General features: G+C 50.3%; 5 protein-coding genes across 8 annotated transcripts in view; 3 read left to right on the top strand and 2 right to left on the bottom strand.

Annotated features, from left to right (window-relative positions):
- The window catches only part of OTUD3 (OTU deubiquitinase 3), a 28331-nt gene extending 15111 nt beyond the window's left edge, over positions 1 to 13220 (top strand). For 2 of the 3 annotated variants that reach the window (XM_070956051.1, XM_070956050.1), the window contains exons 8-10: positions 11557 to 11701; positions 12662 to 12768; positions 12891 to 13220. In XM_070956051.1, coding sequence (XP_070812152.1) covers positions 11557 to 11701; positions 12662 to 12768; positions 12891 to 13057 — 419 coding nt within the window. In that variant the 3' untranslated portion in view covers positions 13058 to 13220. The remainder of the gene's footprint in view (positions 1 to 11556; positions 11702 to 12661; positions 12769 to 12890) is intronic. The other variant, XM_070956053.1, reaches the window with a different exon arrangement.
- On the bottom strand, positions 666 to 4863 carry LOC139326069 (phospholipase A2 nigroviriditoxin basic subunit B-like). The gene is given in 7 exon segments (XM_070956169.1): positions 666 to 686; positions 1364 to 1512; positions 1726 to 1826; positions 2400 to 2532; positions 2820 to 2861; positions 2864 to 2878; positions 4707 to 4863. Coding segments are annotated over 7 exon segments (618 nt in total).
- LOC139326054 (basic phospholipase A2 Sms-N6-like) lies at positions 6074 to 8635 on the bottom strand. The gene is made up of 4 exons (XM_070956149.1): positions 8596 to 8635; positions 7304 to 7448; positions 7007 to 7113; positions 6074 to 6225 (listed from the first exon to the last, which is right to left on the bottom strand). The coding sequence occupies exons 1-4, from the start codon at positions 8633 to 8635 to the stop codon at positions 6074 to 6076; spliced, it is 444 nt and encodes a 147-aa protein (XP_070812250.1).
- Positions 13221 to 14368: 1148 nt separating the features above from the next.
- Positions 14369 to 18075, top strand: MUL1 (mitochondrial E3 ubiquitin protein ligase 1). Of its 2 annotated transcripts, none has more exons than XM_070955974.1 (5): positions 14369 to 14409; positions 15154 to 15297; positions 15878 to 15965; positions 16350 to 16470; positions 17320 to 18075. In XM_070955974.1, exons 2-5 carry the CDS (start codon positions 15178 to 15180, stop codon positions 18011 to 18013), a joined length of 1023 nt encoding a protein of 340 aa, XP_070812075.1. In that variant the 5' UTR covers positions 14369 to 14409; positions 15154 to 15177; the 3' UTR covers positions 18014 to 18075. The 2 variants fall into 2 exon arrangements, with proteins under 2 accessions (XP_070812075.1, XP_070812076.1); XM_070955975.1 differs by lacking the exon at positions 14369 to 14409 and adding an exon at positions 14710 to 14781.
- A 2286-nt stretch (positions 18076 to 20361) lies between these two features.
- On the top strand, positions 20362 to 22331 carry CAMK2N1 (calcium/calmodulin dependent protein kinase II inhibitor 1). Its single transcript, XM_070955976.1, has 2 exons — positions 20362 to 20512; positions 22261 to 22331. The coding sequence occupies exons 1-2, from the start codon at positions 20362 to 20364 to the stop codon at positions 22329 to 22331; spliced, it is 222 nt and encodes a 73-aa protein (XP_070812077.1).
- Positions 22332 to 22823: the final 492 nt, after the last annotated feature.

Genomic DNA, 22823 nt, shown 5'->3' with positions numbered 1-22823 from the left:
TTGGTGTCCCTAAAAGTGAGCCTAGCAAAGAGTTCTTTACATTCTTTTTTTAAAACTTATTTTGTGGAATCTTTTAAAATATGGGCAGCTTCCAGGTGACTTCCTGTTTCTCTTTTGGCAGGCGTGCGTGTTTGTAGCTTCTCCGCCATGCTTTACTTGCATAGGGGGGTGGGGGTGGTCCTCGGCTTGAGCCCAAGATAGTTGTCATGGGACTTTTGCCCCATTTTACGTCCTCTCTTGCCACTGCTGTTAAGTGAATCCCTGCAGTTATATTGTTAGTATCACGGTCGGTAAGTGTGTCCGGCTTCCCCGTTGACTTTGCTGTTCAGAAGGTCGCAAAAGACACCACAACGGACGTAAGTGTGAAAAACGGTCATGCGTCACTCTTTTTCAGTGTCATTGTAACTTCCAATGGTCACTAAACGAACTGTTGTAAGTCTACCTGTATTTGGTTTCCAAGACAAGCAAAGTCAGCCGTCCGGCTTCCCATCCTTCTCCCAGCCAGAGTCAGGAATGAGCTCACGAAGCCCACGTGGGGTTTGTCCCGTGCCCACACCCCGGGAAGCTGTTTTAAGCAGCCAAGGAAAAGCAAACACAAAGCTCTTTGCGTGTGTGATGCCGGCTGTGCCAACAATTCCTTGTGAGTGTGTTTATTTTGGGCATCCCTAATTAAGCGTGGAATCAGCCTGGAACAAAAACACAAAGGGGAAAAAAAATGCCAGGGTCGGTTGTAAAAACCACAATATAAACAAAGGATTCCTCTTGGCAGGAAGGTTGGTAATGGGGAGTAAGAGGTTTTCTGACGCAGAGATCCACCCCCCTGCCCATCAGCCACTCCTGCTCTCCGGGCAGTGAGATGTAAAGAGATCCAGGCCTCCCTATCTCCCGGTAAAATCTTCCTCCCACACCACTGCAAAAAAATTTTTTTTGTGGAAGCGGAAATGTGTCGCTGCACAAAGGGGTTCCCTGTGGACTAAAATCTTAAATGGGTTGTTTTAAGCTGCTCTGGGGCAGAGCCTCTCCGCGTCTCCTGTTTCGGTCCCCAGGTTTTGAACGTCATTCTGTGTCCTGGCTCGGTGGAAGGAATCCTCTCTAATTCCTTTATTCAGGACCTTGAGGACTAGAATTGGCTGAAGCTCCCAAACTGGCAACAAGGGGATCAGAAAATCTTTGATTGGGCAACAGGCCGGACAGGTTTCCTATCTTCTGTGTGCACTTTACACAAAGATGCGTAATAACAGAGTCCACAAGCCGATCACTTATGCAAAGCTGGCGCCGGTTTATTAACCAGTGTTGCACTCAGAAAAACAGGGTAACACAACTACGATTGTGTAATTTGAGTGGGGGGGTTTTCCTGGCTTGCGGAGACTTTGCATTTCTTTGGACCCTCCTTGCAATTGGAGTCCCTGTAAAACTGGTAGTCTTTGTTGTAGGTGTCCAGACTGTCTCGGAGGCAGATTGCCGCGGCCTTGTCGCACTCACAAATCTGCTCCTTGCACCAGGTGCCCCCTCCTGCAAAGAGAACAATGCCCTGCTTAATCCTGCCCACCCTTTCCCAGGGCTCAGCCTGTGTTCTCATGAGGCTGCCAATCCTCGCCTGGCCACCAGAGGGCAGCCAGAGATGCAGAGAATCCCGATTGCAAGCCCCCTAGTGGACAACCTGAGTTTTGCACCCAGCTTGGTTCTGGCTCAGAAAACATTTGAACCCCGGGGCAGCCCACTCACCGCAGAGGATGACCCCGCTCTTCCGGCTGTAATGGTAGGGGTCTGTTTTGGTGTGGCAGTCGGTCAGATTCTCGTAACAGCAGTCGTGCATCAAGCAGCAGCTGGAGGGAGGGAGGGAGGGAGAAGGCGGGAGGGAGTTAGCCGAAAGAGGGTCCCCTGTCCAGCAATGGGGGCGATGAGACCCCTGCACCCCAAGATTGGGAAACGCTCTGGGGTCACCGCCACCGGGAAATATTATGGGGAGTGAAGGGCAGATCAAGGATCTCTTACAAATACAGGGGGTCCTTGACTTACAGCCACATTGGTGCCCCAAAACCTCCATTGCTAAATGAGACATTTGTTAAGTAGAGTTTTGCCCCATTTTACGACTTTTCTTGCCACAGTTGTTAAGTGTGTCACCGCAGTTCTTCAATTAGCAATGCAGTTGTGGGGCGAATCCAGCTTCCCCCTTGATTTTGCTTGACTGGAGGTCACAAAAAGGGGATCGCGTGACACTCCCCCAGGCAGTGCGGAGGTCATAAATATGAGTCAGTTGCCGAGTGTCCCAATTTCTTTCAGCCTCCTCCCCCGCTGCCCCCCATGGAAGGGAAGAAGGTTTCCTCTGCAGCCCAAGACCTGGAGGGGCTTCCGTGTTCGTGGTTGGGGGGTGATGGTCATGGACGTTAGGGGCTTACCGGTCAGTGGCGTCCCGTGGCCGGCCTTGGCCCCCCAGGCCACAGTAGCATCCGTAGAAGGTGTAGAAGGGGAAGGCGGTTTTCCCCGTCTCTTCCTTGATCATCCTCCCGAATTCGAACAGGCTCCCCTCGGCTTGAAAAAGACAGAGAAGCCTCAGCCCCCGAGGAGAAAGGACGCCTTCTCTGCTTCTCTGAACGGTTAATGGCAGATACAGCTACTCCTCGCTTAACGACCATGGCAAAAAAACCAGATTGTAAGGTCAGGTGTGGTCACAAGATGCCTCGCTTAACGGTGGATTTTCTTGCCCTGATGTTGGTCGTTAGGCAAGCTTTAACCCACCCGTTTGCCTTCTGCGAAGAAGGCAGAATTATCTGCACCATCTTCCTGTATTATTTCCCCCCCCCCTCTGCTTCACTCACCGCTGACCAGCAACACGGCCAGCACCGTCCAGAAAGTCTTCATCCTCTGGAATCCGGACCTGGAAACAAGCAGGCCGTGTTAATGTCCTTCGTTTTGGTTTATGACCTCGAACCCTTTGGGTCTCAATTTATTCTGGCCAATATTTAAGGCCAGAAGGGGGGCATCCAATTCATGGAGGGAGGGAGGGAGGGAGGAGGGCTTTGGGGCTGTTTCTGCTATCTCTCACACACACACACACACACAAAATCTGATGCCCCTCGAACATTAAATATTGGCCAAAATAATTGGAGGAATGAAAAATGGATGGCAGAGATAAAAGGGCTTAATTTTAGGATCATGGAATCCTAAGGCTGGAAGGGACCTTGGAGGTCATCTAGTCCAACCCAGTGCCCAAGGCAGGAGAACTTAGACCATCCCAGTCAAATGGCTGGCCACTCTTGTTTTGAAACCTAGCCATGGTAGAAAAATTCATTTTTAAAAATGTATTAGATTTGTTCTTGCTGGTGCGAACTTTTCTGGCAATGGAGAAGCTGGGCTCATCTTCAACAGATTGCTTGAGGTTCCCCTAATCCTAAAAAACGGAGGGAGGCTGGGACCTCGAAGAGGGGATCGAAGAGACCCTGCCTGGGGGGGTGTAAAAGGGTAATCCTCAGTTTACAACCACAACTAAGCCCAAAATTTCTGTTGCTAAGTGAGATATTTGATAAGTGAGGGGTTTTTTACCACTTTACGACCTTCCTTGCCACAGTTGTTAAGTGAACCATGCAGTTGTTGAGTTGGATGGCCAAAATCAAAACCGCCGGGAGGTCTTGCAGTGACTCAGTTTCCCCAAAGGAAGCCATTAAGAGTCCGTTCCATATGGCCCAGTGAACAAGAAGCTTGACCTGCGAAGAAGTGAACTGATTTTGACCCCAGTTCTGCATCTTGATGTTAGTTTGTTCTTTGCTCTTCTTTTGTTTTTAATCCAGATTATCTCATTTGCTCCCTCGAATTTATCCTGCTAATTGTTTTAATCTAGAACGATGTTTTGTCAGCTGCCCGGGGTGGGCGGACACATTACACTTAATAAATGGAACATATAAAAAATAAACTCCTCCTGGGGTTCCTCTTTGCTCAGGCCTTCTTTTGCCCACCTGCTTTCAGAAGACCAGAGAGAGTCACAACAAGGGTGGCCGCAGAACAGGGGGATAATTTTACTGTCTGGACAGGCCACTTAAAAACCAAACAAAGCTTCCTTTTTGTCTCCTTTTCCAGGAAAAAAATATTTCGGGTGGGTGTTACCGGAGCCAAACCTAAGGAAGGCCGGCCGGGCTTCTTGAAAAGTTTTAAGTAGTTTTTAAAAGTTGGGTGCGACCGAACGCTTGAAACCCACTAAAATGAGGGGGTGGGGTTTGCTCTTCTCCTGATTGTGCACAAATGCTGGATTTATTTTATGACTCCTCCGGATCTTTGGCTTCCAGAAGTTTTGCTTCCAAAACTAAATTCCAGAATTTAGTTCCAGCAAGAGGAATAATCCACACCATCCCTCTTCACAACTGTGTGGCTAAGATAACAGCTGCAGTGATCCACTTAACAACCGTGGCAAGAAAGGTGGTAAAATGGGGCAAGACAGGCTTCATGACTGTCTCGCTTAAGAACAGAAATTTTGGACATTGCAACCGTCATAAGTATATGCCAGTTGCCAAGCCTCCGAATTTGGATCGCGTCACAGAGGGGACGCTGCTGCAACGGTCATACGTGTGAAAAACGGTCATAAGTCCCTTCTTTCGGTGCTGCTGTAACTTCAACTGGTCACTAAACGAATGGTTGTAAGTCGAGGAAGTCCCTGTATAAGGCTAGCCAAAGAGAAGAGAGGATGGGAAAAGAGTAAAGGTGTGGATACTTACACCTGGCAGCCTTTGTGTCAGCGTTGGGGGGTCTGGAAGCTCCCCGTCTTCTCCCCCCGAGCTCCCTCTGCTTCTCTGGCCCCTGAAGACGTGGCTGGCACATTTTATGGGCAGGGGAGGGGCGGGAGGGAGGGAGGGAGGGCACCTGCTTCCCCATTCCTCCGAGCAGGTGATCCTCGCTCTCATCTGGAGGGCCATCTTCAGAAACCTCTCCAGCCGATTTCCCTTCCTGTCTCCAAGCAAGAAATCTGACATTTATTTATTTATTTATTTGTTTGTTTGTTTGTTTGTTTATTTGTTTATTTATTAAATTTATATCCCGCCCTTCTTCCCGAAGGGACTCAGGGCAGTGAACAGCCGAGAATTAAAATAACATACAATATAAAAGTTAAAATAATTAAAAATAAAATTAAATTAAACGGCCGCCCCAATTTAAAACCCCTAGCAATACAATTAAAAAACCCCTAAAACCTATTCAGGCCAGGCCGGCTTTGCCACTTGGGTGGCAAAGGTCAGCAGCTGGCCCCCCCGCAGGCATCTTTCATCACCCGGCTCTTTCCTGTTACGGGTTTGGTTCCGGAAATGGGCAAGGAAGACGGAGGGATGGAAAATTTTGTTTTGCAAAGAGCGTCTGTTTTGCAAGCCTCTCTGGAGCCAGGTTTCAGGCAGGGGGTGTCTGGGGCAAAATATCAGCCCTCCCACCATACAGGAAAAACATCTCCTCGGCCGAAGAGGTTGTAGAAAAAATGCTTTTAAAAGTAAAAAAAAAAAAGAAAGCCTCTGATGATTGCGCGGCTCAGCTGGGATCGTCAGAGCCTTTTAAAAGCATTTTTTCTTCGGCCGATGAGGTCGATCAGATCACTGATGAAAAGTTTTGGAAACCTTGAAAGGGGGCCTGTCCTGTTAAGCCTCCTGTATTCAGATTAATCCTTTAGAAGGAAATCCTGCAATTTAATGCAGTGGTCCTTGACAAGGACCCCATAGTCGTCGTCCTTCTCCTCCTCCTCTTTCTCCAACCTCCCTCCCTCCCTTCTAGCACTGATGAGGTTACCTAGTTGGCTCATGAAACATCTGCAAGGAAACCGCCAGGCTCAGAGAGCACCAAGGAGCCCACCAGCCTTACTCTTGTGTAAGTGCAGAAGGATTCGCCCATCAGATGCAAAAACACCCTCCCAACTGCCCCTCCCCCCAAACTTTCCCTTTCAGCCTCAAACTTCAGGGCCCTGAGTCGCCTCCCCCTTTGGTGTGAAAATGGTGTGACTCAGCCCAGAGGCTTCCCACAGAAGGACCAGAGAGTTTAAGGAGGGTTTTTATTTCTGGTTTTCTGGTTTGACACGCTTGGCAACCTGCCAGGCAAGACCCTCCAGTCACGACGAGCAGGAGAGAGACGGTCCCCAGCACAGGAAGTTCGGGTAGAAGGTGTATTTCTTCTGGTACCGGCCTGCGTTTTGCTTCAGGCACAGGGACAACGCCCGGTCGCAGCTGCAGGTCTCCTCTTGGCACCAGTTGGCATCGCTGCCTGCAAGAGAAGAGCCCCATGAGAGGAAGAGGGGGGACCCCGGGGGTCTTGGTGGAGGAAGGAGCCCCAAGGAGGAGGTTTGGCACAAGGCCGTGAGACCGAAGCACCCTTCGGATTGGGGGTCTTTGGTAAAGGTGCCCACCCTGGCACTGGCACCAGCTTCCCTTCACAGCCCCCCCTCAATCTCACCCCTTCACCTTTGGGATGCCGCAGCCCTATCGGGAGTGAAAGGCAGGGGAGGGGCTTGGACAGAGGTTCAGCTGTCAATTATTATTAAGTTAAAATTAAGTTAAAATTATTTGCCACTCATCTCCCCATGGGCGGTTTCACAAAGAAACGAAAAGGAATTTTAAACACAGTGAAAAGTCAAATAATAGAACAATAAAATAAAAGAACAGAACAATGAAATAATTATGGGTAAGTCCTCGAGTTACGACGGTAATGGTCACGGTCGTAACTCATGACGGTCGTTAATCAGGTCGCTCGCCTGGCCAGCCTGATTTTACAATCTTTCTTGCATGAGGGTCAGTGAGGGAAGCCGGATTCGTTTAACGACCGTGTGATTCATTTAGCAACTGCAGTGATACGCGTTAACAACTGTGGCAAAAAAAAAAAAAAAAACCCTGTAAAATCAGGCATGACTCACCTTAACTAGCGACAGAAAACCTGGTCTCCCCACTGTGGGGGTGGGCTAGCTGTGCCCATGAACAGAAGTTGTGTGCTCGTGCGTGTGTGCGTGTGTGCCCCGAAAGAACTCCTGCAAGCCCCCAAGGCAACTCACCGCACTGGATGTGCCCCCAGTAGTAACGGTAGCTGTAGCGGGTGGTTTTGGGACAGCACCCCCACTTCTCCAGCCGGCCGTAGCAGCAGTCGTGCCTCTGGCAACACCTGGGGGAGCGGGAAAAGAAGGGGTGTCTCCCGGGAAGCATCCTGCCCCCCCCTCTCTTTCCCCTTTGGCTTCCGCGGGGGGGTCTTTCAAGCATTTCTCAGAGGGAATTCTGGGATTTGGAGTCCCAGCACATCTGGAGGCTCACCAGCTTCACAGAGAGGGGGACATGGCGGTGGGTCACCCCCTTACCTGTCCGTGCCATCCTTGGGCCTCCCTCTGCCCCCCAGGCCGCAGTAGCACCCATAGGTAGAATAATACGGGATGGCCGCCTTGCCGGTGACTTGGGTGACCATGCGGTAAAGTTGCACCAAGCCTCCGTGGGTCGTGGTCAGCTCTAGAAAACAGTGGTGGTTGAAATCCCAGGAATCCCAGAGCCTTGATAGCACAGTGGTCTAAGCACCCTGTTATTAACACAGCTGTCTGCAATTACTGCTGGTTCGAATCTCTCCAAGGCTCAAGGTTGACGCAGCCTTCCATCCTTTCTAAGGTAGGTGAAATGAGGACCCAGATTGTGGGGGCAATAAGCTGACTTTGTATAAATATACAAAAGTATGAAGGCTATCGCTTAACGCATTGTAAGCCGCCCTGAGTCTCCGGAGAAGGGCGGCATATAAATCAAATTAAAAAAAAAAAATTGAGAAGTATCCCAGACTAGATTTGTGGGTTTGTTCTGGTCTAGTGTGAACCAGGACTTCGTGGCTTGGCCCTTAAACCAAGGGGTCTCCAAACGTGGCCACTTTAAGATTTATGGACTTCAACTCCCAGAATTCCTCATTCAGCCACGCTGGGAGTTGAAGTCCACAAGCCTTAAAGTGGCCAAGTTTGGAGAAGCCTGCTTTAAACCATGATGAAACTTAATTTATTTAGTGATGTCCTGTGGTTGATACAGGAATCGAGGACCAGAATTGTCGTTTTCGTCCCCACGTACCAAAGTGAATGCACAGAGGGATTACAGAGAGTCCTCGATTTATGACCTCAATTGGATCGACCACAATTTGGCCATTAAATGAGTCAGGTCCGATATCATTTGCCACAGTCATGGGGAAAAAAACCTCAGCTCCCCTCATTGTTTTGCCGCTGTCCCTGGTCCTGAAAGTTAACATCCGTCTCAGAGCACCCGTTGCCAAAGCCTGGTTTGTAAGTTAGGCTTAGTGTGTTATGCAGTCCAGCCCCAAACTCTGGCTTACGCCCTGATACATTACGTGAATCCTGTTAATGGTGGCTTGTTCAGCAAACCATGGTTAAAATAAAAGGCGGCTTGGATCGGTGAACTCCGTCGGATGCCTGCAAGATCTGCCTTCTGAAGGGGTCTGGGCTGAGCCACCCAGTCGTAGAACTGTGGAGTTGGAAGGGGCCCTAAGGACATCTAGTCCACCCCTCTGCAGGAAAGGCAGCGCAACCCTCCTTGAGAGGCAGCTGTCCAGCTGTTCCTCAGAAAGGGAGAACCCACCCCCTCCGCGGGGAGACCCTTTGGCCCTTACCAGAAGTCAGCAGAAGCAGCAGCAGGACGGAGGGGCCCATCTTCAGCCACAAAGGTGGTAACACTGAAAAATGGTCACAAGTCACCTTTTTTTTTTTTTGTGCCGTTGTAACTTCGAAAGGACACTAAATGAATGGTTGTAAGTTGGGGACTAACTTTACAGGCGAAGGGCGACTTTCCTGCATCTGGTGAAACGCTTCGTGTGAAGGAGGAATTAGATAACTTTACTGCCTGGAGTTATTTGTAAAAATAATAAAAGGCAGGGTCCCCAAAAAATCCAAAATCTAATCTAATCCATGGACCCCCCTCAGATGATCCCAGAATAAACCTGAGAAGCCCCGGCTTCTGTTTTCCAGAGGATGGGAGGCCTGAAGGGAAAAACGGAGCTGTACTCTGCGCATGCAAAATTTACAATTTTGCAAATTCATTTTAATTTATGCCCGCCTTGACGGAGGAAGAGAATTGGAAGACACTGCTGGGGTGTGTGAAGGCTCCTTCCCTCCCGCCCTCCGTCCCCCTCCCCTTACCGTTCCTGCAGTGCAACAGAGAGGATTCTGGGCTGCAGAAGTCGAACGTGGCTCCCTGGAGGGGTTTATAGAGGGCTCCAGAGGGGCTTCCCCCCCCCACCCTTCGGGAATTCAGCCCCGGAAATTCTACTTCACTTTCAGTCTCTTTGTGCTTCTTGGAACACCCCACCCTCCCATAAACAGGAAGCCAGAAGGGAATTTTTGACTGCAGCATTTTGGGCATCCCCATTTCCCTGCATAGTTCAACAGAGATGAAAAAGCAAATATAGGAGAACTCGCTCAGCGCAAAAAAGAAATCTGTTTGCGTGGAAGGAAGTCCCAGGTTGTCATGCTGACTTTCCATTAGTCATCTTAGATCTGTTTCACGACGACCCTGTGAGGCTGGACAGCTTTTCTGAAGCACCTGCAGGCAGGACAAAAACTAACATCAAAGAGAGATTCAACCTAGAACTAAGAAAATATTTCCTGGCACTGAGAACAATTACTCAGTGGATCGGCTTTCTTTTGGAAGTTGTGGGCGATCCATCACTGGAGGCCTTTAAGAAGAAGAGACTGGACAGCCACTTGCCCAGAATTGCTTAGGGCCTCCTGCTTGAGCAGGGGCTTGGACTGCTAGATGTTCTCCAAGGTCCCTTCCAAATGTATTCTGAGATCCATACTCAAAATAAGGAGGAATTTCCTGACAGTGAGAACAATTTATCAGCGGAACAACTTGCCACCAGAAGTTGCGGGTGCTCATCAATGGAGGTTTTCAGGAAGAGCTCCATTTGTGTGAAGTAGTATTGGGTCTCCTGCTTGAACAGAGCGTTGGAAGATACAGTCAGAGGCCCCGTCAGAGAAATGTCAGCTGTCCAGGTCTTCTCATGCCATGCCTCCTCCCACCCCAAGCATTCCAAAGTTCGTTGCATCACAATCAGGTCGCCTTCCAGAACAAAATGCAGTGGTTCCATCCAGTGGCGGAGAGTCACACAGCTTCGGTTTTGGACAAACCAATCTGTGGGTTTTGAGTTTTCCCAGGGGGTCCCCATGGAGCCTTCCGGAGCAGAGGAAAGAGCTGGGAGGTGACCAGCCGAGAGAGGTTCCCTGTTATACCTGGGACAAGGTGTATAACCCAGTTGAGCCATTGCAGGGCTAAAATTGCAAGTTCCACTCGTCCGACTTCTGCTTCCTGCCTCTCTTGGTGTGGGTTTCCACTCCAGACTCTTTTTGCAAGGCGGGGAGGGGGTAAGAAAAGGAGAAACCCCCTTAGGTGAAAGTCCCTTTGTACCCTCTGTCAATCAGCAGCTTCCTCCTTGCCCTGCCTGCTGGATTTTGCAGACTGCCAGGGTTTAAACTCTTTAAATGTTTAATACTAGCCCTTCCTGGTTTCCAAAATGATGGGTGTCTTTGAGAGAGATTTTTCTCGTGTGTTTTTTCCCCCCTCCCCTGATTTGGGAAACGCAGCTTGGTTGCAATTAACAAGCAAAAGAAAAGAGAAAAACAGAGGGGGAAATTGTATTTAAGCAGACCCCCACGCAAAAAGAGTAAGGAAGATGCTAGAAGGCATGAAATTAACCAGGGATTCTGAGGGGATAAAGATAATCTAATCTAGGAGAGATCCAACCTAGAATTGAGGAGAAATTTCCTGATAATAAGAACAATTAATCAGTGGAACGGTTTTCTTTCAGAAGGTGCTCCATCAGTGGAGGTCTTCAAGAAGAGACTGGATGGTCACTTGTCCAGAATGGCCTAGACTAGAGTCCCCTGCTTGAGCAGGGGGTTGGACTAGAAGACCTCCAGGGTCCCTTTCAGCTCCGTTATGAGTTATTTGTAGAAATGATAATGGCGGCCATCTGTTTCTCCTCCTCCTCCTCCTCCTCCTCCTCCTCCAGGCACTTCCAGAGATGAGGCTGTTTCACATAGCCACGGTGCTGGGGGTGAGCGGTAAGTGCTGGTAGGTTCCGGGGTCTCTCACCCTCCTCTTCATCACAGACACCCCTCTGAAAAGAGGGAGAGAGATCTGCTTTCTCTAAATGTCTACGGAGGCTCTCAGTCATGCTGGTCCCAAAGGCTGTTTTTCAAGAGGCAATTGAACTTTCTTGGAAGAGATTCCAGTTGCCTTTTCAAATAGCACCTTTCAGACGATCTGCTTGCTTTCCCCTGATTCTCCCTTTTCTCTTTTATTCTCCATTGTTTGCTTCCTTCTCCTTCTGTTTTATTTTTTCCTCTTTTTCGGTTTGGGACTTTTGCTCGCGTTCAGCTCCACCTTTTTCTCTGCCTGCCTTCCCTTTAAAAAAACAAAAGCAGAAGCATTATGTTTTAGGGTTCGCTTTAAAAAGAAATGGGTAGGGTCAGACTGACTGGCTGAATTCCGGGAGTTGGAGTTCACCCATGCTGGTTTGCATGTCCTTCCTGTTGACCTCTTGAGGACTAGCCTCTTTCACCTCTCTTTGCAGTGTTTGCCATCACCACCAGCAGCCTGCTCAACTTCAAGCTGATGATCCAACGGATCACGCAGAAGAATGCGCTCATCTACTTCAACGGCTACGGGTGCTACTGTGGGAAGGGTGGGCGAGGGAAGCCGAAGGACCCCACAGACATGTGAGTGCGGCCCCCTCCTCACTGCCTCCAACGACACCCCCCCCCGGCCTCTTTTGAACCTGGCTCCCAGCATGACCGCCGTTCTGCGGCACCCAAACCCCCACCCGCATAAACCCCTCTGGCTGTGGGGCAAGGCGCGAAGGAGAGCAACAGCCTTCTGCAGCACAGCTGGTCCTTGACCTACGACCACAATTGAGCCCAACATTTCCCTTGCCAAGCAAGACAGTTGTTAGATGAGTCTTGCCCCCTTTTACGATCTTCCTTGCCAGAGCTGTTGTGCAGTTGTTGTGCACAAAACTGTGCAATGCAATCACTGCAGTTGTTGAGTTAGTGACATGGTTGTTGAGTATATCTGGCTTCCCCACTGAGTCAGAAAAGGGGATCTCGTGACCCCGGGACACTGCAATGGTCATAAATGTGAGTCAGTTGCCAAGCGTCTAAATTTTGATCATGTGACCATGGGGAGGCTGCAACGGAAGGGGCAGGTTTCAAAACCCTTCGCTACTGGTTTGCTTGTGGGCGTGCGCAGAAGCATCCGGGCAGGTGGGTGGAGCCTCCCGATCCAGGGCGAACCGGTAGCAACCCACCACTGTGTAACGGTCGTAAGTGTGAAAAAATGGTCACTTTTTTCAGTGCCATTGTAACTTCGGTCAATAAACGAATGGTTGCAAGTCAAGAACTATTGGTACTCCTCTCTTTCTTGCCCAGGGAGCTCAATTGGGCTGCCAGCTTTAATACCCACTCTGGCTGAGGATCTTGAAAGGATGGGAAGAATAACAATGAAAACACATTTCAGCTTTAAAAGATTCCCGTCTGATTCAGAGTGGAAAGGAAAAGGACTTTAAAAGAGTTTCTGTGCCAGAAGGAAACTTTTTGTGTTGTTGTGTCTTTTCTCTCCCTCTCTCTGTCTCTGTCTCTCTCTCTCTCTCTCTCCCCCCCCCCCCCGCCTCTCTGGTCCAGGTGTTGCTATAACCACGATTGCTGCTACGAAAATTTGCATCACCAAGGTTGCCACCCGTATATTGACCACTACAGATACCTGATTATCAACAACAGGGTGCTGTGTAGTGAGTTCTCCCAGGTTTTGTGGTATTCACAATTTTGCAGGGAGGGGGGAAGTTGGGAGGGGTCTGAGACACCCCCCCCCCCCCGCCCTTGGGCTGACTCTCTCTTCTCCTCCGGCCCGCAGAGTACAGGAACAGAACGGTATGTGCCACCTTGGCATGCGAGTGCGACAAACACGCCAGCTTGTGCTTCAAACAAGAAGCACCAACCTACAACCGCAAACTGCGACATTATCCCGCAGTTATGTGCAAAGAGGTGACCCCCAAGTGTTTTCCCAGCCCCGAGTTTTGAGAGGGGTGGACTCTGATGGCTGCCAGATGGACGGCATTCAGCCTGGCCACCGTGCCTCCACCTCTTCCCAGAGCCTCGGCCTTTTGGGGGCTTGTAAATAGAGACTTGTGTGCGGGTTCTCCCAAACCTCAACCAAGGATTGGAAGCCTTTGTGTGTGGTGTAAGCGTGTATAATAAACATTTATTTTTCTTTTAAATCTTTCAGTTGACATTTGGGGAAGGGACCTTCTAAACTGAGTGGGAGGGAAAATGTGGGCGGAAATTTAGAGCAGGGGAACAAATGGGGTGGCAAGTCCGAAAAAAATGGTTGAATTCGAATTGCATCATTTAAGAAGCTGAGATTGAGCAAGGCTGTGGGCGGAGGGGACTCCTAAATTTACACAGAGAAGTCTGCACAGTTCCTTTGAATTAAGGTCAGCTGCAAGGCATCATGCAGATCTCTTGGCAAGGGCCTGGAAGAAGTTTGACCTTTTGCAGGATGTTTGTTTTCATCCAGCTTACAACCCCTTAGCTCACCTAGTGGCCTCCCATCCTAATGCTAATGAATTCCTGCTCTTGGGGCTTCCCTGCAATACTTAGAGACCGCTGCCTTCCCCGATCCAGCACCATCCTCCGGGACTTCAGTTCCCATAGTCCCCTGCCCGCATGGCATCAGCTGGGGATGGTGAGAATTGGAGTCCCATACACCAGGGACCATTAGGGAAGGATGCTTTTCTCGTGGACTTTTATGCCGAGTTGCTCGACGGAGCTTTCTGCTGCTGCTGGAGGTCCTGGGTGCGAAACACGCAGGTGGGGCTTTATTTTGCCCCATCCCCACCCCACTTCCACTCGGATTTCAATCTGCATAAAAATGGAGAATTAAGGGTGTGGGTTGAAGATGCAAAAGCCCACAGGTGCAAATCTGGGTGAGAGCAAAAAGAAAAGGATGCCAGTTTTGCAAGGTAGGCCAAGAAGGCAGGAGCCCTATCTAGAGGAGAGGAATGGCCACCATTAGCTTGCAATGCAAAGTGGGAGGACCAAGTAGCTGGCATGAAGCCCTTGCTAGTTAGCTTCAGGCCCCCATGTTACCATGAAAAACTTCAGAAAAACGAAAGTTACAACAGCATTGGAAGATAGGCCAGGTAGGCGGCAAAAATGGGTTTAAAAGAAGCTTTTTCAAAGAAAGAGTCACCTCTACCCTTTTCCAAAGTCTATGTGCCCGCCGTGACCATATCTGACCTCAGAGTCACACTTCCGGGTTCTTCTAGCCCCGTGTTTACGTGCTCTATGGCAAAAGCCACAGCGCGCGGCCTTTTGACGTCATCAAGCGACGCTCCTTCCCGGAAGTGCCTTGCAGGAGCGCTCGGACCTAGGTAGTCGGCCTCCCCGTCGGTTGCCATGGGAACGCGAGGCCTCTCTCAGCGCGCCGTTGGGCCTTTTCTGGGGCGCCCCGAAAGTGTCTGGCGGGCGGGGAGGTCGCGGGACCTCTTGGGCGTCCGCCTGCGGAATTCCCTGCCACAGGAGCGGGCCAGTTCCCTCCCGGGCACCCCCAAAACCCTCCCTCCCTCCCTCCTGTTTTCCCCACAACAACAACCCTGTGAGGTGGGCTCGACAGAGAATGAGGGAATCAGCCAAAGACACCCAGCTCGCGATAGTTGTGGGGTTGCTTGTGTGTTGTGATTGTACCCTGGCTACTGACTAAGGAAGATAAGACAATCACAATTGTTAAGTGAGACATTTGTTAAGTGAGTTTTGCCCCATTTAACGACCTTTCTTACCACCGTTGTTAACTGAATCACTACAGTTTTTGGTTAGTAGCACGGTTGTTAAGTGAATCCAGCTTCCCCATTGACTTTCCTTGTCAGAAGGGCGCCAAAGGGGATCACGTGACCCTGCTGGGACACTGCAGGCGTCATAAATACGAGTCAGTTGCCAAGCATCTGAATTTTGATGATGTCACCATGGCAATGCTACAACGGCCATAAGTGGGGAAACGGTCCTAAATTTTTCAGTGCTGTTGTAACTTTGAATGGTCACTAAACGAGTGGTTGTAAGTATATGGGCAATTTGAAGAACAAGGAAAGCAGAACTGATACTTCTCTCTTTTCCTATCACAGGGAAGCCACCCTCGAGCGATAACCATGGACTCCGCCGGTCACCCTTCGACGGGTGAAATTATCCTCCTGGCAACCAGTTCGGCCGTCACTGCCATCCTCTATGCCGTTTACAGGCACAAGTCAAAAGTTGCAGACAGTCTGAAGGTGAGTGGCTATTTGGATCCTGGCTTAAGGTGGCTTTTTAAGATCACTGTGCTTGTTTTTGTTACATCTTCCCTACTGGCTTGATTCCAACTACAGCTACAGGAACTGTTTAAAATGAGACTTTTGGTAGGTTAACACTGTATATTCGGGAATCTTCAAAATAACCAAGTTCCCTGAAAGAAAAAAGAGGCCAGATTGAAGATTTTAAACACCTGGAGTCAAGCTCAGAAAAGTCACTCAGCAAAGCACAATCTGCTGGCATTCATTTGTACGTACGATGACACAAATGAGTTTAAAGGAAGCCCGCATCGACCACTTTGGATATTTTGTTCATGCTCAGAAGTTGTCTTGGCAAATGCAGTGAGGTGGATGTATCTAAAGAGAGGAGGAGGCCCTCTCCGTGGTGGAGATCTATTTTGACTTGACCTCTGATATTTATAATTTCACTACCAGTTAGTTTTCTACAGCTTCGCAATTTGCCAGAGTAGTATGTTTGCAGAATGTCTGAAAACTCAGGCAATCTCTGCTGTGATTCAGAGGATATTGTTGTGAAGTCTGTTTCACTCCTTCCTTCCCCCAGAGTGCTAAAAAAGTCACTCTGGATCAGGATTTAAAGAACCTGCTGATTGAAGCCCCGGGAAAATGCGTCCCCTATGCAGTGATAGAAGGTACGTCCTTCCTGTGGGGAAATTGTGTAAGTGTAATTGTGTGTATTTCCACCTTCGGAGCACATCTGTGGCATCTTTCATGAGGGATCCCACGGTAAGCATTCACCAAATGGATCTACAGATGGTTGACCATTGGGGAGGTTGCTGGCCATTCGCCCTCCTGGGTGCTCTCCTCCAGATGGGCAGGGGGGGCTTCAATTTTTGATAACCCCCCCCCCGCCCCCCAATGTCCCTGGAAGCTGCTCCTCCCATCCGGAGGGCCGTTAGACTGCTCTAAACAATTGGCTTGCCATCCATCCATCCATCCATCCATCCATCCATCCACAGTGGGTGTCTCCCTCCTTCCGGTCACTGACCACTGCCCGGTCTCTCCTGCCCAATCAGGTGTGGTGCGCTCCGTCAAGGAAAGCCTCAACAGCCAGTTTGTGGAGAGTTGCAAGGGGGTGGTCCAGAGGCTGACCCTTCAGGAGCACAAGATGGTGTGGAACCGGACCACCCACTTCTGGTAAGTCCACTCATGCCTCGTTTTGGAAATAGGGACTTGCTAAGGGGCCGGTGTGCTTACCACAACCTCAGTGTGATTATTGCAGCCTGAAGTCTTGTAAGCTACCACATGAGAACACCAAGATTTTGAGAAAGGCGGTTGTTTTATTTCTGAGGTAAAGTTTTGGGGGTTCACAGATGTTATTTCCAGATGCTGTGGGAACGTTTCATGATTTCTCTGAGGTTAATTTATTTATGGTCATAAGAACTATAAAAATATTCAGTTTCTTCATATATGGAAATGATCAAAATGTTCAGCTTCCTTGCTTAAGTTGTAGGTGTTCTGGACTAACCTAGACATTGAAATATCTCAGTGTTTTTCTTTTTATCAGTTCCCTGTTATGAGTTTAATATACATTTTACTGGTTTTTTACATGTATTGGTGTTTGGCTGCATTCTGAATTATGATTATCGTTGTCATTATACCTCTGTCTTGCTATAACTAATGAAATAGATTTCAGATCTCTGCCACACTGAATTTTGTCAATTTTAAAAAGCTGCCTGGCCTGAAACTTAGGATCCAGGCTGGGAAACAATGCAGCTTCCTCGAGGCCACTCAGTGCAGATCAGGGGTGTCTGCCCCACTTTGCATGACATCCCTACTTTAAGCAATCATGCCAGACATTCAGAGAAGATGGGAGCTGTAGTCCAGCAGCAAATATTTCTAGAGGCTTTTGACAAAGAACTCGCCTTAAAGTTTCTCAGTTTTCTACTGCATGTTCATAGTGGGATACGATAGAAAAGGAGAAGGGAGAGGCTCTTAAAAATGATGCCGCGATAGTGTTTTTCATTCTGGATGAAATTTCCCCAGGAACAATTATGAAAAGATCATCCACCAGAGGACAAACACAGTCCCTTTCGATCTGGTGGCCCCGGGGAGCGAGGACCCCCCCGTGGCCGTGAGGGTCCTGAAGCCCCTCAGTGCTGCGGAACTGAGCCTGGAGACCGTCTACGAGAGATTCCACCCCTCGGTGCAGTCCTTGACTGACGCCATCGGTCACTACATCAGCGGAGAGCGACCCAAGGGCATCAAGGAGACTGAAGAGATGCTGACCGTCGGGGCAGCCCTCACTGGGGTCGGCGAGCTTGTCCTGGACAGCAGCACCATCAAGCTGCAGCCCCCCAAGCAGGGCCTGCGCTACTGCCTGAGCAGCCTGGGGTTCAAGACGCTGCTCGAGCGGCAGGAGTCGAGCGTCCGGTTCTGGAAGGTCCTGACGACCCTCTGCGGGCTGGCCAGCTGCGCTCTCCTCATCTTCGTCCTGCACAAACAGTACCGGCGTCAGCGGGAGAAGCGGCGGCTGCGTCAGATGCTGGAGGGCATCGCCGCCGGAGGGGACGCCACCAACACCTGTGTGGTCTGCCTGGGCAACAGCCGGGCCTGCGTTTTCCTCGAGTGCGGGCACGTGTGCTCCTGCCTCAAATGTTACGAGGCCCTGCCCAGGCCCCCCCGCTGCCCCATCTGCAGGCAGCTGATCGCCAGGGTGGTGCCTTTGTACAACAGCTGAGGGGCGATGCCTCCTCCCCCCTCAGGCTACTCTAGGAACTGGTTTGAACATTGCTGCGTAAAATGGGGAGCGGGTTTCGTGGGTGGGTGGGTGGGCTTAGCAGTAGCTCTTTGCGCAGATCGACAGAGCCAAGCGATGTTGCTCCCACACTCCATCTGGAATTGAACTGCCGGCTGTGGCTTTGGTAAAAATGCCAAAACGAAGGTTCTTCTTCTCCTCTCTTTGTGCGTGTGAATAAATCGCCTTTAGATGTTGCTTCTTGGAGAACTCCCGGGATCATGTTTCTGGAGCCGTGTGGGGTTCACACACCTTTTTGATTCATTAGCGCTTTGTGTGTTTCGCCCTGAATGTTATTTTTTTAGTCCCATTTCCCTGCCTACTCAGGTCCCGGAATAAAACGAGGTTGCCTTGCCTTTGCTTCAGGGGCAACTTTGGCTATTTTTGCCTCCAAAGGATCTTATAAAGAGATGGAGGGGGGGGGGGGAAATGTATTTAAGGAGGAGAGAAAACCATGGCTGTGTTGGAAATTACTGGATAGCCGAGCAAAGCCTCCTTGGAGTTTCAAACCCGGAACCGAGCCCCCTTCAAACAGCCTACACACCTAACTTGGATAGCTCAAGCACGCAGTCACGCTCAGAGGGGTGTCCACGCAGAATGGGTATCCTGAGAGTCAGAAAAGAAGGAAAATAAAATTGGTTAAATGCTGTGAATGTGCCTCCCGCCTGATCAATCTTTAACCCTTTTCACGTAACTAAAAACTCTGGTTGCAGTTTCTGAGCAAGCAGGTTGCCGCATGCGTAAGAACGGAGGTGGCAACCGAGATGCTTTTTTGGGGAACTCAGGTGTTGATCTGAAATCTGCTTCTTGTCTCTTCTGGAGACCGTTAGGGGGCAGTCTCATTCTTCTGGTCTCCTTTGCTGTCTCGGCGCACCACTTTCCATTGGTGCGGGCACCTTGGCAAACCCAAGCAACCAGGAAGCTGGCCAGCCCGCTTAATTTCTCCGCCGGCCTCACCCGCGGCATGGCATCTGTTGCCAAGTAAACAGAATTTCTCCAGCACACAAGAATCAGGGCTGCATCCAGCTTAGAGATTTAGAAATAACTTTGTTGTCACTTTGAATGTACACTAACCGAAATTTTGTTGCATATAGCTGATCAGCAAGGATCCATACCCAAGAATTGGGAATGTCTAGTTTAATAAAAAGAAGGACCGGGGATGACCTGATAGTCTTCCAATATTTGAGGGGCTGCCCCAAAGAAGAGGGGGGGGGTCCACCTCTTCTCCAAAGCCCCTGAAGGCAGGACAGGAAGCAAAGGAGGGAAACTCATCAAGGAGAGAAGCAACCTGGAAGTAAGGAGAAACTGCCTAAAACTGAGAACAATTAACCAGTGGAACAACTTGCCACCAGAAGTTGTAGGTGATCCAACACTGGAGGTCTTCAAGAGGAGACTGGGCAGCCATTTGTTGGGAATGGTGGAGGGTCTCCTGCTCCACCAGAAGACCTCCAAGGTCTGATTTCTCTTAGAGCACATCAATCTCTCATCACCCCCCACGGCCACGGGATCAAAATTAGGACGCTTGGCAAATGACTCCTACTTACGACAGTCGCAATGTCCCGGGGTCACATGATCCCCCCTTTTTGCGGCCTTCTGACAAGCAGAAGTCAAGGGGGGAAGCCGGATTCGCTTAACGACCGTGTTGCTCACTGAACAAACCGCATGGATTCGCTTGACCCTCATGCCAAGAAAGGGGGTGAAACGGGGGAGGGGGGGCAAAACTCACCCAACAGCTGTCTTGCTTAGCAGGGGAAATGGGGGGGGGGAACCCCTCAGTGGTGGTCGTAAGTCGAGGAACCCCTGCGCTCGATCCTAGCGATCCCGGGGTCGGCGGGCAGGAGTGGCTGCTGCAAACCTTCCCAACATGGAAAGAGAAGGCGGCGCTCCGCTCCCTCTGGGCGTCTGGGGGTCTCTTCTCCCCAGTCAATGAGTCAGTCTGTTTGTCTGCCTGCGTGTGCGTGTGTGTGTGGGGTTGTGGGTTGTGTGTGCGTGCCTGTGCGCGCCTGGCACTTGCAGCCGAGGCTGGTTCGGGCGTCCATCCCACTTTCCTTCTTTCTGGACTGGGCTGCGGGGAAGGAGCGAAGGGGGAGAGCGGCAGAAGGAGAGGCCCACGCGTGGGAAGAGAGAGCCCCGTGGGAGCGGAGGGCGAGGGAGGCTCCGGGGGGGGGGGCTGCCAAACCTTCCCTCCCCAAATCGCCCGCGGGGCGCCGCTGAGCGAGGAGCGCTCCTGCGCGGCTGCTTGGCTCGCTCCTTCTGCCGCCGCTCCGCTCCGCTCGGACAAGGCAGCCGTGATGTCGGAGGTGCAGCTGAGCCCCCGCGGGGAGGCGGGCGAGGGGGCGCCGCTGGGCTTCGCCTGCCGCCTGCAGGACACCAGCAGCTTCGGGCCGGGGGGCGCTGGCAAGCGCGCCCCCAAACTGGCCCAGATCGGACGCAGCAAGTGCGGTAAGAGCAAATGCGGAGGGAGGGAAGAGACACCCCCCCCCAACAGCCCCTCTGCAACTTTGCCAGCAGACTTGAGACTGCCCCCCCTCTCCTCCTGAACCCCAGATGGGGGTCTTGGGGTGAACTTTCCCCCTGGTGGGCTGCTCACCCGCCCAACTCAGCCTGGGTGAGAGAGCGCAGAGAGCGCAAAGCCCATCATCCTCTCCTCCTCCTCCTCCTGGCTGGTGATGAAGGCGGTTGGGGTCTGCGCGCAGGTCGAGTTTCGCTCTTCAAGTGGGACGCCGGACTCTACTGGATTGGGGGGGGTGTTGAGTCGTGGGTGGGGGGCAGCACGCTTTATTCTCCCCCCTCCCTTGAAAAAGGAGGCAAAAGGCAGCCCTTTGGAAGGATGGGTGGGGAGGAAGGTTGTGAAAAAGGGGTGCTGTCCCGGGGGTTTGCATGCATCACTAGCCCCCACCCTCAAAAGGTGGGCGCTCACCCTTAGGAGCAGTTGGGCCCCTAAGCCCTCTGGAGGAAAGGATCCAGGGAAGCCCCCAGCCCAGCATCAAGGGGAGGGAGGTCAGCCCTTCTGCTCAGCTGGGTGGGGTCTGCTCCCCCATATTTGGCCGAGTCAGCAGAATCGGTCCAGTGGGGAGCTCCCCAGGGTGGGGGGTGTCTCAGCTGGTCTCCGACCATTAAGGAGGGCCTCGTGCGGACAGTCTCCAAGGGAGAGGCAGATGGATGGAAGTCAAGATGGAGCAGAGTGGTTCCACCCCTCCCAAGACGGGACAAGAGCGATCACAGACTTTGGAAGCCGGTGTGTTATGGAAGGGAGGGAAACAGCCACACAAGGGTGTTTGGGCTGCTATTATATATCTGGTGGTATCCTCCGTTTGTGGCTGTCTGGTGATTCCGGAGAGAAACCAATTGAGAGGTTTCTGGGTCAACGCAACGTTGACCGGAAGGACCAAGGCTGGCTTAAAAACAGTGGCAGCCTTTGAGACAAAATTTTGTGTTCGCAAACAACAACAAAAGTGTGTGTGCACTCCCAAATGTGTGTCTCTAGCCTTTCTTCTATCCATTTACACAGATCCTGCCTTTAATTAAGGGCTGCACAAACATCCCTTTTGTGGTGGTTTCAGAAAACTCTTCTGGTGCCACTGAGTCGGTCTTGTGATCCTGCTTGTTGTGTCTGTGTCTTCATTTTTGTTGACCTTGAAAATGCCTGTTCAAGAATCTGAAGGGAATGTTATCAAATTCTCGACCATGCTATAATCTGCTTCTCAAAATAGCAATCAAACTCACCTGGTTTTGTACCCAAGCAATGTTTCCTGAGCAACAGGATTGTGTTGTGTACCAGGTGTATCTGTGTGTGTGTGTGTGTGTAAACCTTGTGCAATGCATGCACGTTCGTGAAGAACCTCACCACCTTCTGTGCTACAGAGACAAAGAGTGTTTAACCCCCTTAAACTGGATCCCCACAACTCATTAGACCAGATTCTCCGGTGGGTGGGTGGGTATTTGTGTCTCCAGGTGAGATAGGACCCAGCCCCATCTTCACAAATTGTGTGAACCAACCTGTCTGTTTTCTTACTTGGCCTGATCAGCAAATTCCAGATGTAGATACAGGTACCCTCAAATTACAACCAAAGTTAAGCACGGCGATTGCAAAGCGAACAACAAAGAAATAAAATAAATAAATTAAAAGACAACAATGGAGGTGTTTACTCATCTTTCTTTCTCCTTTCCTTTTTTTCTCCTGCTTCCAGTTGTTATTGAGGATGATCGAATTGATGACGTACTGAAAAACATTTCAGAAAAGCCACCTCCGGGTGTCTAAATATATATATATATATATATATATATATATATATTCATGTCTCGCCCAGAGACAGTGTTAAAAAAATGAGGGGCGCAAAAATAATTCATCTTTCAGCACAAGAACAGGCAAAATTGTTCATTTAAAAAAAAATGAAGAAAGGAAGAACTTTTTTGGGTGAAAGAGGCAGAAAGCGATGCTGTTTTTTGGAGTTCTTCAGCGCCACGTTGGGATCCAACTGAAGACGCCTTTTAAGGAGCCTCCGAGAGGCTGAATTGAAGCCTTTTATTCCTGCCTCCCCCCCTCCAGAAAGTACCGTTTTCAAGTTGGACTTTTAGAAAGTCTTCTGAAAAGAGAAATAATTGGGGTGGTAGGCAGAGAGGGTCTCGGAGGTATTGTTTACATGATGACACCTTGCAAAAAATATTCCGTCAGCTTGCACGTAACATGGTCTGTACTTTCTATTTATATATTTTATATATATTTTTGGATTTTGCGAAGGTAAAAGAGGGA

The sequence above is a fragment of the Pituophis catenifer genome, unplaced genomic scaffold (assembly GCF_029215685.1).
Source record: "Pituophis catenifer annectens isolate HBS135680 unplaced genomic scaffold, rPitCat1.0.hap2 SCAF_18, whole genome shotgun sequence".
NCBI lineage: Eukaryota > Metazoa > Chordata > Lepidosauria > Squamata > Colubridae > Pituophis > Pituophis catenifer.
The sequence above is the reverse complement of the archived record's forward strand: the minus strand, read 5'-3'. Positions and strand labels throughout refer to the sequence as shown.

What these genes read in the sequence shown, in the direction of transcription:
- LOC139326054 (XM_070956149.1), bottom strand. Translation starts at nt 8,635, where the DNA reads ATGGGCCCCTCCGTCCTGCTGCTGCTTCTGCTGACTTCTG. An exon ending in GCTGCTTCTGCTGACTTCTG is followed by an intron (nt 7,449 to 8,595) that starts GTAAGGGCCAAA and finishes ACTGTTTTCTAG; the next exon opens with AGCTGACCACGACCCACGGA. An exon ending in CTGGGGGCACATCCAGTGCG is followed by an intron (nt 6,226 to 7,006) that starts GTGAGTTGCCTT and finishes CTTCTCTTGCAG; the next exon opens with GCAGCGATGCCAACTGGTGC.
- CAMK2N1 (XM_070955976.1), top strand. Translation starts at nt 20,362, where the DNA reads ATGTCGGAGGTGCAGCTGAGCCCCCGCGGGGAGGCGGGCGAGGGGGCG. An exon ending in GATCGGACGCAGCAAGTGCG is followed by an intron (nt 20,513 to 22,260) that starts GTAAGAGCAAAT and finishes TCCTGCTTCCAG; the next exon opens with TTGTTATTGAGGATGATCGA.
- MUL1 (XM_070955974.1), top strand. Translation starts at nt 15,178, where the DNA reads ATGGACTCCGCCGGTCACCCTTCGACGGGTGAAATTATCCTCCTGGCA. An exon ending in AAGTTGCAGACAGTCTGAAG is followed by an intron (nt 15,298 to 15,877) that starts GTGAGTGGCTAT and finishes TCCTTCCCCCAG; the next exon opens with AGTGCTAAAAAAGTCACTCT. An exon ending in AACCGGACCACCCACTTCTG is followed by an intron (nt 16,471 to 17,319) that starts GTAAGTCCACTC and finishes AAATTTCCCCAG; the next exon opens with GAACAATTATGAAAAGATCA.